This window comes from Spermophilus citellus, assembly GCF_964194105.1.
Source record: "Spermophilus citellus genome assembly, chromosome: 2".
In the NCBI taxonomy this organism is placed as follows: Eukaryota; Metazoa; Chordata; class Mammalia; order Rodentia; family Sciuridae; genus Spermophilus; species Spermophilus citellus.
In genome coordinates, this window is record NC_138183.1 from 226969683 (window position 1) to 226989157 (window position 19475).

Below are 19475 nucleotides of genomic sequence, written 5' to 3' on the forward strand. Positions count from 1 at the left end.
CTGATTTTTTCACCTTTAGGGCAATTGGTCTAGAAAGTGGGGTGAGAAAATGCCCAGTTATTGTTAAAAAAAAAAAAAAAGAAAAGAAAAAGAAAGAGGAAGGTTTGGCCTGAGTTGGTTTTCCTTCTCTGAAGGTGAGCATCAAAGAGTTTTCTAGAAAGAACTTAAGAATTGGTGTAGTCATCTTCTTGAAATTTCCAGATGGGGAAACGGGCCCAGCATTGTTTCTGGTTCAGGTTATCCAGAGAGGCAGTGACTCTCCGCATCATAACACCTGTCCTACTTAATAGTGGCCTATTTCTGTGCCAAGTGCTTGAGGTACAGAAACTCATTTGTTCTCCAACCAATGTCCAGGTTAGATAGGATCATCTGCACTTTGCCTTTGAGGAAACTGGGGTTCAGGGAAGTTAGGAAATTTGTATGAAGTAGTGCTAATATGAGCTAGTAGGAGGGAGAGGTGGAATCAACTCCGCATCTCCTGGGTTGACTCAAAACTCTTCTCAGACATAGAAGCCAGCTCCCCTGTCGTCTTCCCACCCCGTGGTCCCTTTGAATTACAATACCCATCATTCCTGGCTTATCTTTCTGTCTCCACCTTCCACTTAGGCTGGATTCAAGCCTAATTATTTATCACGTAACAAAGATGATGATGCTAATAATCATCACAAGTGTTTGCGTGCAGCCTAGTTCAACCCTTAATCATTGCTCTGTCCCTGGTGCCTAGGACAGTGAGTGTCCAGCTCTTCACTGATTTGATAAATATTTCTTGAATCAATGAATACATGAATACATCTTTCTGCTTTGTCCAGGCCCCTTTTCTACCCCCACCCCCACCCCCCCAGCAGGCCCTACATCAAAGCAGAGGAGTGAAGTTCAGTTGGGGCCTGGGGCTGGCAAGGCTGGAATGACCCTGGGTCCACAACTCCAATCTGAGGATGCAAAGTTTCCTTCCAAACCATCAGAAACATTTCCATGATGTGAAGTAATCAACTCCTGTCCCCACCTCAACGTTTTCTAAAGAGCAAGTGACTTTTACAGCCTCTGGGAGTGCTCAATAACTTTCTGGAAACAGCCTGCTCTTCCTTTGAATGATTGCACACACCCTGGGGCTTTGGTCTGTGATGGGGAGGGTGCCCAACTTTGGGGTAGGGATGTCACAAATGCAGGACAATTGAAGGAAATATTTTTAAAGTATAAAATTCTTACCTGGTTTAAAGGCCCATGGAGGAAAGCTCTTTTCCTGGGTCCTTTAACTGAAAATATGATTCCATGGGCTTAGGAAGTCACCCTGAGGTCAGCTTGAAAGCCTGTTGAATTCTCCAGATCTCTAACAGGAGGAGAAGAGCAAGTCAGAACTTCTACCAGAGAGAGGGGGAAAAAATAATGTTCTTTACCAGAAATGGGCTGTACCTGTTAGATAAACCAAATTATTTCCGATATTATCTCAAAGGCAAAATATTTAAGGAGCTCTACTAAAATATGATGGAGGCCCTTAGACCACTAGCCAGACCCTCAGCAGGTATCTGTACTAAGGCAATGAACATTCCTGGGTCTCCAGGGGCAGGCTGCTTAGGTGTGTGGGGACCCTCGAATGTCCGGTTTCGGACAGAGTTCCTGCATAGGTGCTGGGTCTGAAATTTCACCGATTGAAATTCAGCTCTAAATAAATAAAATCTCTTAATGCTCTTTTGGAGCATTTTCATCTTTAAAAAAAAAAAATCAAAAAAAAAAAAAAAGAGCAAAAAAAAAAAAACCTTGGATGCTGTCCAGACTTGCCCTGGGAGCAGGTATTGCTTTCCCTCCTGTTTCATTCCTGATCAGAGATTATTCATTTATGAATGGGTGGCTGTAAAAACTTGCCTCATGCATATGAAAATTGAACCTGGAAATTTTTAATTGCCCTGAGTTTTGCTTTTACGGAAAGGGCTGTGGCAATGGGTGGGAGGACACATTCTTTCCTTTTTTTCTTTTTCTTCCTAAATTAACTCTCTGATCTGCACCCTCCGATGACATTTGTCCAAGAGTCACTGTCTGAATGGGCTCTCTGCTCCCCTTACAGATCATGATTCTGGAAGGAAGTGGTGTAATGAATCTCAACCCCAGCAATAGCCTCCTCCACCAGCAGCCGGCCTGGACAGACAGCTACCCCACGTGCAATGGTAAGGGGCCATGTGGGTTTGGGGGTCACTGCTCAAGGGCATTCTCCTTTTGCTTGAATTCCCCAACCTGATATTTGAAAATTGCAGATTTCGTTCAGCAGAGGCCATGGGGAACAGAAGGAATGGAGAAAATTCTTTTTGTGTGTGATGGTACTGGGGTGGAATCCAGGTCCTTCTGCATGCTAAGTTTGCACTCTCCCATCCCCAGCTCTGAGAAAACTCTTAATGCTGCAGTTCTCTGTAGGTTCTCAGAGCTCCAGAGAAAAGCCCATTTGAGATATTCCACTGTCTCCTCCCAGAATGCAGGGTTCCAGGTTGGCAGCCTGGCAGTGATGGTGCTAGAAGAACTGCCCAAAGGGAAGACTCCTTGTTGAAGTTCAACAGTGTTTTGTTGGGATAGCAAGATAGGAAGGGGGAAGTGTGTGTGTGTGTGTAGTGGGGGAAGCATGGAGGTTAGGGAAGATGGGATTATAGCAGCTTGTCTTTTAGTTCACCTTCCAGTGGCCTCGCTGATTAAGGGGAGAGAAATTGCTTAGGAACCAGGTGCCCTCCTTTAGTGATTTAGTCCAGCACACATTGATTGACAGAGGGAGAACCTGATGGTTAGGCTGGTAGAGGGTGTGGTGGTCAAGCCTGTGGCTTACGGTGGAATCTGGACAGAACATACCTGCTGAATGAAAGACCTCACATCCTGCAGTACAGGCGTTCAGTTGAGGCAGGCCATGGGGCAGCCAGTGGTGCTGGACTTATGAGGCTCTGGGGCTTAGCCCACCCCATCCCTGTTGCTAATCTCCCCACCAGAGGCTCTGCGGCTGGTTTGCCTTGGAACATGGACAGAGCCTGTCCATAAAGCGTAGTCTGAGAAACGGGAGTGGGAAGGTAATGGGGAGCCGGTGACAGTCTCTCAGAAGCAGCTGGTCCATGTGGAGCTGCACCTCTTTTAATTTGGAATCCCAGCCAAATATGTTAGAAAGCACGAACAGGTGTCCTTCTGGTTTGATGGCTAGTCCCACCAAAATGATGCCTTTCCTAGCAGTGATACTTTTTTCTGTTGCAGGTTTTAGATCCCCTGTGGGGACCTGGAAGAAAGGTCCCAAATATGACATCTCCAGGTCCCTGGATTCTTGATTAGGACAGAATGTCCTCCCGTTTTTGCTTGGGAGAAAACTAGAGCAATGTTTGAACAGGGTGTAGAATTTGGGGATTGCTTTTATTTCTTAAACTCCAGAGATTCCAAAGAGGACTGAAAGAGAGAGGAAGAAGGAGACAGCTGAGTGACAGGGAAGATCAGAACTCATTGGATTTTCTGATGAATTCTCTGGTTGTCTATGTATCTTCCCAGACAACTTCAGACAAAATTCTTGGATTCTCTCAAGTTTGAACAGGATGCAATTTTAGCCTCTCTTCTTTACACTAGACCCTATTAAGTTTGCAGAAGAGATTATTCCAGGTCTGTCATTGGGTGATTGAAAATTGTTACCTTTGTTGGCAAATCCAGTCTTGTGCTGTGATAGCCACACAATTATTTTAGGGGGAAAATATCATACGTTTAGAGACTACAAAAATATATATATCCTATCCTTAAACAATTGAGTTTGTGAGACACTAAAATAATTGGGGAACATGGAAACATTTGATCTAAATTCTCTGTTTTTGTACATTTGGGAAGAGTTCTATACAACCAGATTTTTGGACTAGATTTTTTCCCATCTTCACTCTTACCCCCACGGTTGGCCTCCTGTTTAGGGCCCAAGCTGAGGGTCTAGCTCTGCATTTGTTTGGCTGAGAAGCATGAAGAGTGAAGCTCATCTTGCAGGTGGCAGGTATTATCAATGGCAGTTACCTTGTGCCCTAAATGATCTTGACCTTCTGCTCTTGTTGCTTCTGAGGTCAGAAAACAGAGAATGCATTCTGAGCAAGATAAGAAAAAGTGGGATTGAGTTGGAACATTCCCCCTTCAGTTTGTCCTCTGGGGGTTGCTGGGGGTAGGCCATGGGTGTTACGGAGATCAAGCCTTTTGGAGCACTGTGTCACCTTGTCACTACACAGACCAGCAGCAGCAGCAGCAGCAGCAGCAGCAGCATGGGGAAGTTTGTTGAGATGCAGAAACTCAGGTCTTACCCCAGATCGACTGAATGAGAATCTGCATTTGAGCAGAGTTCCCTATGATTCATGATCACATTAAATTTTGAGAAGGGCCAGGTGCAGTGGCCCACACCTGTAATCCCAACAGCTGGGGAGGCTGAGGCAGGAGGATCCTGAGTTCAAAGCCAGTCTCAGCAAAAGTGAGGTGCTAAGCAACTCAGTGAGACCCTGTCTGTAAATAAAATGCAATAGGACTGGGGATGTGGCTCAGTGGCCAAGTGTCCTGAGTTCAATCCCCAGTAACAAACAAACAAACAAAAAGTGAGAAGGATTGACCCGCATGGCTTTGAAGGAACAGTTAGAGGCAGTTTCCTTACAAATGCATTTTCCCCCTATTAGTTCATGTCTTGAGTTTGTGTCATGATCAGTTGGATTTTTCTTTTTTCAGCTTGGAGAGATGCAATAGCATCTTTCCCTGGTTCCTGCCCTTCCTTGCTTTTCTTGGAAGAGATAGCCTCCTCTTGGCCTCCATTTTCAAGAGGACCATACGATCTCTCAGCCCTGTAACATGGCCCCAGAGCTGGCTCTTTGTTCTCCAACCCCCAATAACTTTGGGTCAACTACGTGGTGTTCTCTTAAGTGAGCAGGACAGAGTCACATACCTAGATGTTTAGCACACGACAGGCTCAGCCATATTTATTGACCTGAATGAACTTCACTGCTTCACTGTGTCTGAACTAGTCATTTTTACCTGACAATGCTTCCAATTCCTGCATTATTTCTTCTTCTGGCAAAAATCCCACTGAATAAATATATAGTGAACATTTTCTATGGAAAGGGGTCTGAGGCAGTTTTCATAGGAGATATGAATTGGGGAGAGGCGTACAATTTACAAAAAGGACTAAGACAGTACTTAGAGAACTATGAAGAAAAGCAGAGCGTGACAGATGCCATTTAGTGAAATACCAAGCATGTCTCCTGGAGGCCCAGAGGACAATGAGCCCCTGAAGCAACTTGCAGGGACATTGATGGCTTTGTGGGTGATCAGAGTTTCAAAGATGGGAATCCAACAGGAATAAGAGTAGAATGCAAAGGGGATTGAAAGAATGGTACAGAAAAAAAGATGAAAGTCAAAGGTCGCTTGAAAAGTAGTGAAGACCTTCAACGCCTGGCTTGCTAGTTTTATACGGTGGAAACTGGAGGTAATTGAGGGTAACCGAGCAGGGAAGTAACATGACAGCAGCTACTGTAACCAGTGGGTGGCAATAAAGATGTCAGCACATTAGCAGATAAATGATGGGGACCACTTGTGGGAGAAGCAAAGGCATCATAGAGAAAAGAACCTTAACTTCCAGCTTTATTGTTGGTTTAAAATGGTCTGGGATTGGAGGTGTATTTGTACACGCCTGTATGAATGTATGTAAGAGAAAAAAGGGGATGTGGCTCAAGTGGTAGCACGCTCGCCTGGCATACGTGCGGCCCGGGTTCGATCCTCAGCACCACATACAAACAAAGATGTTGTGTGCACCGAAAACTAATAAATAAATAAATATTTTAAAAAAGAGAAAAAAGGTGGGGGTACTATAGTCGACCCTCTAAATCTGAGGGTTCTGCATTTGCAGATTCAACTAACCTTAGATTAAAAATGTGTCTTTACTGAATATATACAGACTTGTCTTCTCCTCATTTCCTGGGAATCATGCTATAGCAATTATTTATGTAGTATTTATGTTGTATTATGGATTCTAAGTAATCTAGAGATGACTTAAAGTATGTGGGAGGAATTGTGTAGGTTGTCTGCAGATATCATAGCATTTTATATGAGGGATTTGAGTATCCATTAGGAGCCCAGGCACCAATTTCCCAGGGATACGGAGAGACAGAAGTGTGTGGATAATAAGCTAATAAGTTGCTGAGACTATAGCAATGTTTAAACTGTTGTAGCATTTTTGGGGTAGGTGGGGAGTGAGCTCAGAGCATTTGAGGTCTCATATTCTTATCTACATGAAGTCACAGAGGCTAAATGATGGCCCCGCCACAGTTGGGAGGAACCACATTTTTCAAGCCTCCTGTGCAGAGTGCATTGCATGTTCCGAAGCCCTCGCTGAGGCACAAGGGCTTGGGTCATGTTCCCAAGACATCTGCCAGCCAGCATCCCTGTGTCTGAGCCTGTGCCCAGGAGCAACCAGGGGCCACTCACAGGGCCACCTCTTGTTTTTCAGTATCCAGTGGGTTTTTCGGAGGCCAGTGGCATGAAATCCATCCTCAGTACTGGACCAAGTACCAGGTGTGGGAGTGGCTTCAGCACCTGCTGGACACCAACCAGCTGGACGCCAGTTGCATCCCGTTCCAGGAGTTCGACGTCAATGGAGAGCACCTCTGCAGCATGAGCCTGCAGGAGTTCACCCGGGCGGCGGGCACCGCGGGGCAGCTGCTCTACAGCAACCTGCAGCACCTCAAGTGGAACGGTGACTACCTCTCTCCCTACCCTGCTGGGAGGCAGCTGGGAAGCGCAGGGGCTCTGAGGCTGGCTGGGCTCTTGTGGAGACAACAAAGCATGGTCTCGCCTCCAAACTGTCATTTCCCAAGACAGAGAATTAGAAGGGAGGTGAGAGGACAGGAGTGAAGCCTAGGGTACAAATCATGTCCAATCCCTTCTAAACATGATGTAATTTAATTCTCTCCTTATATTAATTTTCAGGGAGACAAGGGTTGGCTGGGTGCTCATGGAATACTTACTACTCCTAGACAAACTTTTCTTTTACCTTTTTTTTTTTTTAACAGAGGTCAGCAGTTTAATTACCAACTCTTTGCTTGTTAAAGATGATCACGATTACTTAACAAACAAAGAAACAAAAACCCTTTTACTTGGGTTCTTAAAATAGAGGCCTAGAATAGTAAGAAGATATATGAAATTAGGTCTGCATGTTTGGGAGGAGAGAAGTTTCACTGTATTTCAGCAGATTCTTAAAAATTCTGTAACATAAAAGAAAAAAAAAAGGAATGAAAAAAGTTAGAATGAATTATTTCTGCAGTGATGGTGCCTTACAGCCTCAAGCATCTCTCCCAATGTCATCTTGCACACCGAGAGGCCACCACTCCAAAAGCTACCCACTGGTGGTGGCTTGTCCACACATGCATATTCTACACTGACTTGTAAGACCCAGCAGGACAGACAACTCCTTTTGCAGAATGCTTTGACACTGGCATGAAGTTCTTCTAATGGTGGCTATAAAAAACCAGCCCCTCTGAGAACTGGGACATGTTGCATTAATTATTAAAAGCTAGTGGTCTGGCCCGTCCACACGGGCCTGTATTTAGAAGAACCTGTATTTGCAAGTTATTAGGGCTCAGGAAATGTGAGTTCCAGAACTTGAGGCAGAGTCAGACCCTGACAGCTGCCATCCACACTGAGCGCAGCCCGAGTCCAGCTGTGCGGCTGGCAGCTGGGGCGGCCATTGCGGATGACCTCATCCCGGGCCCTGGCACTCCCTTCTTCTCACCCACCTCATGGGGCTGGTTGCTCATGTTTCTTTTACTAGAATCAAACCAAACAAGGCTCTATAAATAACCCCCAGGAGTCTTCAGAAAGAGCAGGCTTATAATTGAAGAATTAAAAATATTTACCTCCCCACCTCCAATTAAGTCCACTCCTTTAAAGCTTTGCTCTGATTGAAGCCTGAGGCAGGGAGACCTGGGAGGTGTTGTGGCCACCTTTGACCTTCCGTCTTTGACCTTCTGTGACTTGCTTGGTCTCCCGCAGACTGCTGTCACCTCTGAGAGCCTAATGGACAGATGTCTCCCCCTTGTATTGTTGTGTGCTTTTTTGCAGATGTTTTACTTACTTACATTTATTGAGTATTTATTTATATTATGCACTCATTGAATGACCTTAGGACAAACTAAATATTGTAGCCATATTTTAGATGGGAAATCTGAAGGTAAGAGAGGTTAGAGGCTTGAAATAGTCATAATCTATCAGGAGAGGAGAAAAATTCTAGATTCATTTGCATGTACGTGTGCTTTTATGTACCATGTAGCGCAAGAGGTGTTTCAAGCAAACACAGGACTAGGTGGTGGGCACCACTTGTACACATGCTGAAGGCACAAACAAGGGAAGATTCACTGCATTTTATCCAGATGTATCTCCTAGGTTAGATCTAAGATCGAAGAAGAATCAAGCTGGTTAAATCAAAATGACTTGGCCTATATTCTCCTTTCCATTTCGTGTCATATCTTAATATGGGAAAATGTCTTAGAGGTCGGTCATCTAGGTACTCTATCTAGTAAAAATTCCCTAAATTCATGATGAGAAAACTGAGACCAAAAGAAATGAATGCCTTCCACCTGGGAATGGAAAAACTGGTCTGCTACTTCTGAAAACCAGGTCCACCATACTAGATGTCTTCTCTCTACAATGCCAAATAATTCAATTAGATAATGGGTGATCTATGCTGATGATTTGTGGGGCTAGGGACAGACTCCAGACTGGAATGTGTAGAGGCCGAGAGGGAAGCCCCCTACCATAAGCAAACCTAGGTGGTCAGGCAGGAAAATGGCAGAAGCTCTTCAGAGAAGCATCAAGTTTTGGCTTCATCTGGGTCCCCTCTGACTTTCACATTCTGTCCTTCACAGGCCAGTGCAGCAGTGACCTGTTCCAGTCCACACACAATGTCATTGTCAAGACTGAACAGAACGGTGAGTGGCAGGAGATTCAGGGAGCCAAGTTAGCTAGACAAAGCCCTGGGAAGAAAAATTGGGAGGGAACACCGGAGAGAGCGTGGGAGGAGGTGTAGGCAGGAGACCCAGAGAGGCCACTCTCCTGCCTGTCTCCAGTGGACCACCCTTCCAGGAGCCTCATATCCGTGCCCTGGGGACCAGCGATCACCCACGCTTTCTGAGCCTCCTTTCTGCCCAGACTTCTCTGCTTCCTATTGCAGGTCAGCCTGGTAGCTGGGAGAGGGCAGATTCTAAGATGGGCTTCCTCCCCAGAAAAAGAGTAAGAGGATTAGATTTGGAAAGTTCAGAAAAGCCAGGCGAGGAAAAAGGAAGGGTCAATGTCTCCTCTTCTCCCCCTCCTCCCTAAACGGGAGTCTGTTCACCAGGAAGGGTTGCGGGGGATGCTGAGTTGGCATTGTGGTTAGTGTAGTTTCTGGCCCTAGGGAGCTTCCCTGGGGACGGCCAAAGGCACTGTGGAGCCCAGCTCCTGCCTTAAGGACATTTTCACAGGAGAGATGCCCTGGGCTCTGAGCAGAGTCTACAGTCCTCTAATATCCATGTTCATTTTTGTCCCCTTTCCTCTGTCCTAAATCTCTCTCCCAGAGCTTTCCCCACAGTCTGCTACCATGTTAAAACAGTGCAGGTGCCACGACTCCCAGGTCACTCCCTATGTCCACATCGGGGAGATTTCGAGCCACGTGGGCTGACCAGGTTTGACACAGGCCTCCCCGAGGGTTGCGTGCTAGTCACCAAGGACTGAATTTGACCTGGGGGTGATTTGTGAGTCACTTGGCACCAAAATTAGCCCATGCAGTTATTTACTCTTTTATAAGGGGACTGGTCTACCATTATTAAAGAAAAAAAACAATAGCTGCTAAGCATGTTAATTAGGCCTCCTTAGCCCTGCCCTCCCTCTACAGACTGGGGGAGGGGTTCCCGAATGGCCTGTGCTTTATAGGTCTGCCCTAGCCCCAGAGATGACGCAGGGCGTGGCTCAGAAGATCCCTTGCAAATACACTCGACCCTACCGATGACCCCTCTAGAGGAGACAGGGTGATATTGGAGACGTCCCGAGAGCTTGGCCACCCCTCCCTGGCCACCCAGCCATTCTTGTGCTGCCAGTTCAGAAGAGCTGAGCTGAAGGGTGGAGAAGGTCCACCCTGGGAGGAGGGGATGAGAGGCTCCTGGAGGGGCCAACACCCCCAAACCTCTTTGGTTCATTTTGTTTTCAGAGACAACAACAGGTGTATGAGGTGACCCAACAAGGAGAGAGGGTGTAACCCCAAGAGATTGGGCTTGGGGTGCCCAAACACGTAGCTATTAGTTCAAACACCAGCTAAATCCCTATGTCGTAAACAGGAGGACTTAGCCAGTGAGTCAGGTTTTATACCATTTATGCTATAAAAACAAAATGAAACTTGGCCAGTGGCTTACCACCCCGGCCCTACAACTCAGAACCTGGCCAGGAGGGGAGTGGAGGGCAGCCTGCATATGCAGGGAAAGTAAATCAGGAAACTTGGGTGGGTGGGGAGAATAAGGGGAAATATCTTGATGCTCTTGACCAACTCCGAAAGGAAATGCCCGTGTTGGAGACCAGCCCGGTTATGGGGGCTGGGTGGGAGCTGAGCTTCATTTGGGGCAAGGAGAGGGGAGTTTCCTTCAAATCGGAACTCTGGAGAACAGTCAGAGAAAGATGTGCTTCCCTGGCGTGCAGGAGAAGGATGGGTTGCTGAGCAGCCCTTCTTTCTACTCTTATGTGTTTGTTCAATTTGGCGATACATTTTTCCCTTCTCCACTTAAGTTAACTGGAGAGACCTAAAGGAAGCCGGTTGACACCTAATGTGAAGGGGATTCTCTCTGGATTTTAGTCATCAAGAGACCCTGATAAGGCTGACCAGACCTTTACTGAAAGACACATTCACCCAGGAAAATATCCATAGGAAAAAATGAGCTCATTGCTCACTTATTATACATTTATTTGTCCCGAACCAGGCTTTCCCTCCTCCCCAGGGTAAAAATATCCTGGGGATTATATAGTAGAGTGTAAGACTAAGCCAGGGGAGGCTGGAAACAATCTTAGGAAATCAGAGCATTGGTCAAGGACAGGATTCCACTGTGGCAGGTGTGGATCACCCGGAGGGCACCCTAGCAAGGCTGTTCCCACATGGTGCCGGATGAACTGTGGGATGGCATCATTTGAAAAGCGATGTGTAGCTGAAGCACACTGTTGCGTTTTTCTTGGGGGGGATACCCTTCTTCCCTCTGAAGGGCAGTGACTTGGAAGGGGCAGGTTCTTCACCCTGGGAATAAGGGTTGTTGACCTTCCCCCATTTTCTATTCTTTGTAGACCCTTCCATCATGAACACCTGGAAAGAAGAAAACTATTTATATGACACCAACTATGGTAGCACAGTAGGTAACTAACTCCCCAACACAGAAGGCCCTTTGACATTCTTAGTTTGATGGTCCAGTGGCCACACTGTGTGGTGTTATAAGAAGGGGGGTATTAATGCCCTTTATTTTTTCATTGCTGCAGACTTGTTGGACAGCAAAACTTTCTGCAGGGCCCAGATTTCCATGACAACCACCGGTCACCTTCCTGTTGGTAAGTTCTCCTGACATCGGAGGCTAGACATGCAAGTGCTAACAGAGAATTAGTGAGAATTACCAACATCCTCCATTTCTATTTTGCTGGAATCTTGCTCATGAAAAGGCTGAGAAAGGAATTGAGTGGACTTTTATAAAAGCAGATCTGCTTTTGAGGCAATTTGCATGTATTGAAGAGGACCAGTAGGGATTCCTATAGGAAAAATGTTTGTCTTCCGTGACACCAGTCACTCATATGACAACAAAAGTTGTTCATGCTTTCCTCCCTTTTTAACATAAATCTACTCTTGGGATATATCTGATAAAATTATTTATGAGAGAGAAGGCTATGATTAATTCTCAACTACATTTGAACATTCGTTTCAAACTGCAGCTGGCTTTAGGGGAAGAATATCTAACCAGGGAATCCAGAGTCTTTTGAATTTGTGGTGGTGGTCTCTGTGTGGAGGAGTAGGCATTGAAAATTTCCAGAATCCCAATGATCATGCGTTTTTCTCAGTTTTTTAGTTTCACCCTGCAGTTCTCTGTGATATGTCAGAGCCCTGTTAATTATGTTCACATTGGTTGCATTTGGTTAAGACTGGGTGCAATGGGGTTTATCTATGACTCTTAGACAAGGTACACCAAGTGAGAGGTTGGCATGTGGGGATTCTGGAAGAAGGACTTTCAGATGACACCCCCTCATATATAGGTACATTAGCATATATAGAGTATGAATTAGTTGAATAAAAGATTTTTTTTATGTCCCTTGATCTGGGGACAAGCTTCTGTATATCTTTGGGTCTATAAAATAGAGTTTGGACATGGAAGTGCCCTCCTGCAAGAACTGAATCTGGGTTAACTTCATGACTGGGATTTAGTTGCTTTGTGAAAGAAAGCATGAAATTAAACAACAAACCTTACTCTTTTTTCCCCACTTCTTTTGTTGAGTGTGTATTTTTGAGAACTGAAATAATGAAAGCTCTTGGTCTGAGGTTTTGTTCGGGTCAAACCCCTTGAATGAGACAGGGCCGGGAGCCAGTATAAATGCTTCTGGAATTGAGGTTGAGAACCGAAGCCAATTCATCTTTCTACTTCCTCTCCCTCCAACAGCCCTTAGCATTATGTGTCACTCGAAGTTATTTGTTGAAATTAGGAAGTCAGAGCAAACACGGGAAGGCAGGCAGCGCATGTGCCACTCTGGAGGAGCAGCCCGTGGGGGTGCAGTCCTGCTGTGGCAATCGCTGCCACCCAGACAAGACGAAGGGCTTCAGGCTGAGGACACCACCGCAGTCACCCTTGGGTTTCCTCTCAAACTTCCCAAGGTGTCACCTTCCACGTCCTTCCGGTTGGGTCTTTGACTTATGGCGAGAGATTCCACCTAAGAATAAAGTTGAACCAACCACTTCCCACGCCTCAGGGGTTGTCAGGTCGCAGGGCTTCTGGGAAACCTGAGAGCCACAATCTCGGCTCTGCTGCCTCGAAGCCCTGTCCTCCTTCCCCTTTTGTGACTCTGCTCTCTGCTTCTAGAACCTCAGAGCCAACAGGGGCTGGGGGCCAGTTTGTGTTTGCACTTTTGCTGGGATAGGAAATGTGCCACTTCCTGAGCCACCTGTTATATTTTTGGATACTCCTTCTTAAAATGGGCTTTTTGAATCTGCTCTCCCCCACCTCCCTGATCCCTGTCCCCAGTCCCGCCTCCCCCCATTCTGCTGTTATAACAGGCTAGACAATGAGATGAACAGACAAAAACCTCTCTCCGAATTACTACCTAAAGAATCCATTCAGTGTCTGCAGCTGGCACCCTTGGGAAGAATAGCCCTCCAAGTGGATTATTGAGCCCAATTTTGCACAGATCAGTTCTTTCCGAAGAGTTTGGTCTCTGCTGGATGGATCCAGAACCGCCCCCCCTCCCCCACCAACCCTAAGACCTCTGCCATGGGCAGAGTCTGTATCTTTCCAGCTCCCATGCAATCCAGTGCAGCTGCAGATCTCCCTGTGTCTGAATGCAAGTTACCAGCTGAGCCCAGGCAAGGCTCCCTGTAAACTGATGGCCTCTGTGATAAAGGCAGGTGGGGAAGCAAGTGAGCTTTGTTTTGATCTCTCTGTCATCTGCCATTTCATAAAATGGCCGCCGCCAGTGTTCTGATCCGCCCGATAATCCTGCAGCCAGCCATGCCAATCCCGGCTTGATGTGTTTATCTACTGACTTGTCGAGCCTGGAGCTAGGGTGGCACGGTCTATTAGAACGCTGAAATTTGTATATCCCATAAAGAAATGGCTCACTGCTGAATCATATGCAAATGCCCCTAATCTCTGCTTCTTGCGAAGCATCGAAGCTGAAGTCATGTTCTCACACTGGCATCATAAACGGGTGGCTGGTGGCTGCCCCTGCCTGGACCCGACGGACCTTGCCCCCGAGTGCCTGGGAGGGGAGCCGAGAGAAAGCCAGGCTGGACAGCCTCCCCAGAGCAAGCCCTTATTTTATTACCGTGAATCACTTAACCACATGGCTAACTTCAAAGGCCTTGACTTTTATTTTGCGCCACTGGGGAGGACCCAGGGGGAGAGGCTGGCTGTATGGAGGTGGTACATCAAACAATCGGGGTGCTGAGGTGGCTCAGAGATCCCCCCCATGGCCCCTGCATATTGGAACAGCAAGAGGGGACTGGAAGAAATTTGATTTTTCTTTTGTCTTTGGCTGCTTATTCCTCCCTGTGAGTCCAGAATGACCTCGAAGGCTTCATGTCAGTCATCCCTGTGAGGATGAACATTTTTATTAGTTTTTGTTTGTTTCTTTTTAAATCTTTTCCTAAGCTGGATGGAGGCCTAGCCTGGGTACATGGCTGACATCTCAAACAGAAAAATTTCCTTGTGGTTTATCTCACCGGGACTTTTTAATCTAGAGTCCACAAACTCTGAAGAGGGCCACAGACCTCTGAAATGATTGACCAAATTCCATAACTACACACGTATGTGCATATTTTGTTTTTTCCTGAGGAGAGTATCCAGGGTTGTCTTCCTATTCACAAAGGTAACTTAGGCCTGAGTAATTGATTGGGCGTCAGGTCGTAACTCACAGTGATTGAGGAGAGTACAAGGAGAGACACCTGGGTTTTTCTGGGTTCAACCCTGGCTCTGAAATAATAGCCTGGCATCCCTCCTGGATGCCATTTGAAAGAGAGCTCTGCTTGTGGCCTGTTGGGTAAATGCCACTCTTTTTCTACAGGACAATGTGGCCCTGTCAGAGTGATGTATCACTTGGAAACCGGGGTGGGTGCCAGACCTGTTGAATGTTGTCACATCCTGATGGGATGTTGCAACCTGGCCCTGCAGCCTGCAGGGAGGGACAGTGAAGTCTCCTGTGTTTCCCGAGAATTGATCTTTCTCAATTTCAGAGAAACCCAAGTCAGGTACAGACCCTCCTGGGGACAACACCTGGAGAGAGGTTCTTAACTGTATCGAGAAGGTTTTCTTCTTCTCCGCTCTTATTCAATCCCTGTTCTCTGTCCTGCCCTGGCTTTTGGAGAACCTGCTAGGAGCACTGGGTCCTCACAATCCGGGTGATCCGATAGATGAATGGGCCTGTGTGCCCTGGGAAATACGGAATCCCCAGATTGGAATTATATTTTCAACTAATAGAGGCGTTATAAAAGTGAACCTGACTCTTGGCAGGATAGACTTTGAGAAATCTGTTATGTGCCAAAGCAGGTTGTCATCTGTGGAAATGGCTCAGAACAGTGCTTATGAGTAAAACCTCTGGATTCAATCTGTTGTGTTCACAGCCTGACTCCGCTTTCAGGCTGTGTGACTACACACACGTCATTTGAATTCTCTGTTTCTCAGAGCCTCCATAGCTGTAAATTCTGGACTAGGATAGTGCCTCACAGGGTACTCATAACAGTACTCAGAGTTACTGTAAGAATCACCTAAAGTGATTCATATAAAGTGCTTAGTACAGTGACAGTGACTGGTACAAAGAAAGTACCCCCAAAACAGTATTGATTGCCTTTTAACCATTCTAATTAGGAGCTTGTCGGTGGTTCATGAACTTTTTTTGAATACTTGACCACTTTTTTTTTTTTTAACCAGGGATTGTACCCATGAACGCTTAACCACTGAGCCACATCTCCATCCCTTTTTGTATTTAATTTAGAGACAGGGTCTCACTGAGTTGCTTAGGGCCTCGCTAAAGGGTGATTCTCTTGCCTTAGCCTCCCGAGCTGCTGGGATTACAGGCATGCGCCACGGCACCCAGAAAACACTAGACTACTCTTGACAAAGAAATTAATGCTCTGTGCTCCTTTCCTTTATGTGTGGTTTTAGTCCAGAATGACCTCGAAGGCTTCATGTGGGTCAGTGAACCCTAGGTTAGGAAGCCCAGATGAAATATGCGCTGAAGAGACTTTTCTGGCCCAGGAGTGACTTGTGTTTAGGTCCCTTTGCCTGTCTGTCTGTCGCTGTCTCAGTCTCTGTCTCTTTCTCATACACAGACACACAGCTTGAGCGTTTGGTTTTCACTTTCTTTTTAATTGACATAATGGTCGAACATACTTCTGGGGTACCGTACGCTAATTTGATGCCTGTGCACAAGGTACAAAATCAAATCGGGGTAATGAGCATTTCCTTCTCCTTAAAGTTTTCTCATTGCTTGGTGTTTGGAAACATCACACCTTTCTCTTTGAGTTCTTTATAAAATAGGTCGTCAATCGCTGTGGCCTGTAGTCAGCCCCCTGTGCTGGCAGGCGGCGGGGGGGGGGGGTGGTGGTGGTGCTGGAACTGTCCCCTCCTCCCTGACTGCATCTTGCTCTCTGTCTGTCCTTGTCCTTGTCCTTCCCACTTCCTAGACGCTGGTGGTCAATATTCTACCCTCTGCCTCCCATGTCTACATATGACAGAGAATGTGCAATATCGGCTGTTTTATTTATTTTTCTGAGAATTTTTACTTCATAGATCCGCCTCTGCCTCCTCCTCTTTGGTGACAATTGAAGAGCTGCCATAATGAGTCACTGGTTAAACTAACCTGTGTTTCCATAGTCCACGGTGGCCCTCTGTACTGAGTTCAGGCCACTCAATGGCCCCTTTGTTGGGGTGATTAAAATGTAACTTTGCACGCCAAAAAAAAAATGGCACTCCTCTAGCTTAAAAGCCATTTTTCTTTGTTAGGAATGTTTACATTTTTGTATGATGTGAAAATAAATCTTTCTAGTGACCTAAATCTATTTTCTCTCAGAACAAAGTTCTTTAAAAGTCCTAAAAAGTCCTAAAAAGGCACTAATGACTGGGAACTCGGCTCCTGCTGCTCTCCTCCTTGCTCTCGGCCACACTGTCTTCCTTCTTCGTGCACATCAGCCTCAGGACTTTTGCACTTACCGTACTCGCCCATGGAAGGCTCCTCCACAAGCTCTGTGCACGGGGATCTTCCTCACATCCCTCGAGTTCCTTTACCAGAAAGGTTTTCTGTGTCCTCCTTGATAGGAAAGTACAAATGATTCCCACCTCCATGCTTCTAGCCTCATTTTTTACCCTGCATCATTTTTATCTATAGTGTTTATCATCTGTTTCACTAGCTACCATATAGTCAAACAGTGCAAGGCATGCAGGAGGTGCTCAATCTACACTGGTTCAATGAGTACAGGCATGAATGAAAAGGATAACTGGAGACACAGGTAAACTCAAAAGCTCTCGTTTTTCTCCCGAGCAGACTCGCCTGACATGAAGAAGGAGCCAGAGCACCCTACAAAGTCCCACACCAAGAAGCACAGTGAGTGCTGGCCGGTCTCTTGGCCCTTCCCTTCTCGCTGCACAAACCAGAAGCCACTAGGTTTGATTGCGTCCGCCGCCGGCTGTCTCCGTGTCGTGTCTTCACCTCCAGCTGGGCTGAGAGACAAAACGGAGACACCACTTAATGGCTAAGCACTCTCAGTGCAGTGCTCCTCAAAGCGGGGCCTGTGGCCATTTCCAGTTTATTCTAAAACTGCATTCATGGAATAAGAACTTCTTGCAGGCAAGGGGTTAGCCACGTCTCTCCCTCCCTGGAAGAGATGAGGAGAGATGGTTGAGAGGTAGCCTCCTTCTTTGGCTGGATGCTGACACCCGCCCTCGTGGAGTTATTGTTCAAAGAGAAGAGGCTGATTATTCAGGAGACTTAACACTGCTCTTTGGAATTGGATTTCCCCCAATCACAAAACCTTATGAACACAGTGAGCTATCAAAGACACAGAACTGAGGGGGGCTTAGGGAGAAAAGAACACCATAGAATCTTTTTTACAGGGAATCACTGTCTCTTTACCATTTGCTATTCCAAGGCCATGCCATAAGAATGGTCTTACGTGGTCCCTCCAATGGCACACCGGAGGGGAGGTGTCACAAATCCAGCGGGAGGAAATTGAATTTGGTTGCTCATCTCCTTTCAGTAGCTGCTTCATTTCAAGAGCCCTCCCCCCACTCCTGTATATATATTGTTATATTTAATTTTGTATTTCGTGAAAAATACCTAACATATTCCCCCACCCCAGTATATTCTAAGAGTTAAAATTCTGGAGGCTTCTCTGCTTTGCATTTGGCTGCAGCACAGTTCCTGGGGTGGGGCCATTTAATTGGAAAAGGTACTAGATAAGAGGTTGAAGTCGCTTTCTGGGGAAGAAGTGACTAGTTGAAGTGAAGACCAAGCCATCTGTACAAAACTGGAAAACTCCCCCAGCCAAGGAGACCTAACACCTATTTCTTAGCCTTGGCTTTGCCCATAGTTGACTGTGTGACCTTGGTCAACTCACTTAAATTTTCTGGGACTCAGTTTCCCAATTTGTAAATAAAAATGTGCTCATTGTTTATTTTTTTTTTTCAGGGGAGGGTACCTGGGATTGAACTCCCAGGCACTCGACCACTAAGCCACATCCCCAGCCCTTTTTTATATTTTATTAGAGACAGGGCCTCACTGAGTTGCTTAGGGAGGGCCTTGCTAAGCTGCTGAGGCTGGCTTTGAATTTACAGTCCTCCTGCCTCAGCCTCCCAAGTCTCTGGGATTACAGGCATGCGCCCCCTGTACCCGCTCATTGTTCATTTTTTATGTCCAGTATTTGGTGGTGGGGTAACCCTTCCTTCGGGGAGCATTGAGTCTCTCCTGCTTAAAAGAGGAAGTGGGACCCAGTGTTCCTCCTGCTGTCCTTGTGCTGTGATGTCCCTGAGGCCATTCCTCAGTCCCCTTCTCTTCTCCTCCCCAGACCCCAGAGGAACTCACTTATGGGAATTCATTCGCGACATCCTCCTGAATCCAGACAAGAACCCGGGGTTGATTAAGTGGGAAGACCGGTCTGAGGGTATCTTCAGGTTCTTGAAATCAGAGGCCGTGGCTCAGCTCTGGGGCAAAAAGAAGAACAACAGCAGCATGACCTACGAGAAGCTCAGCCGGGCCATGAGGTGAGGAGTTGCCTGTCTCCCAAATTGATGGGGCCAGGGGACCCATTCCCTCCCCGACAGCCTTAGTCTGAATGGCTGCCTCATGGGGTGTCCTTGGTTACAGATATTACTACAAGCGAGAAATTCTGGAACGGGTGGACGGACGAAGGCTGGTATATAAATTTGGGAAGAATGCTCGTGGATGGAGAGAAAATGAAAATTGAGCATCGACGCCCAAGCACAATCCAAAACACACACGGAATGACTCATAGCCAGCCAAGGACTCCTGGACGTAAATATTTCAAAGACTATTTTTCTCTGATATTTATGTACCACGAGTGGAAAAAAATATAAATATATATATATATATATATATATCTACTTCGAATGGGAAGAAGGAACACTATGGTTGATAAAAGATTATTTTGTTACTTTGAAGTATGTCCTATATGGGGAGCCAACGTACACAGTTTTCTGTGAAATACGACGCTGTATGTGGTTGTGATTTCTTTTTGCCTCTATTGTGAA

General features: G+C 46.3%; 1 protein-coding gene across 4 annotated transcripts; it reads left to right on the forward strand.

Annotated features, from left to right (window-relative positions):
- Window positions 1-2062: 2062 nt before the first annotated feature.
- On the forward strand, window positions 2063-19171 carry EHF (ETS homologous factor; the record flags this gene model as incomplete). Of its 4 annotated transcripts, none has more annotated exons than XM_081262852.1 (8): window positions 2063-2159; window positions 6467-6712; window positions 8880-8942; window positions 11311-11379; window positions 11500-11568; window positions 17251-17313; window positions 18773-18968; window positions 19072-19171. In XM_081262852.1, 8 exons carry the CDS (start codon window positions 2063-2065, stop codon window positions 19169-19171), a joined length of 903 nt encoding a protein of 300 aa, XP_081118978.1. The 4 variants fall into 4 exon arrangements, with proteins under 4 accessions (XP_081118978.1, XP_081118979.1, XP_081118980.1 ...); XM_081262853.1 differs by having other exon boundaries at window positions 17254-17313; XM_081262854.1 differs by lacking the exon at window positions 11500-11568.
- Window positions 19172-19475: the final 304 nt, after the last annotated feature.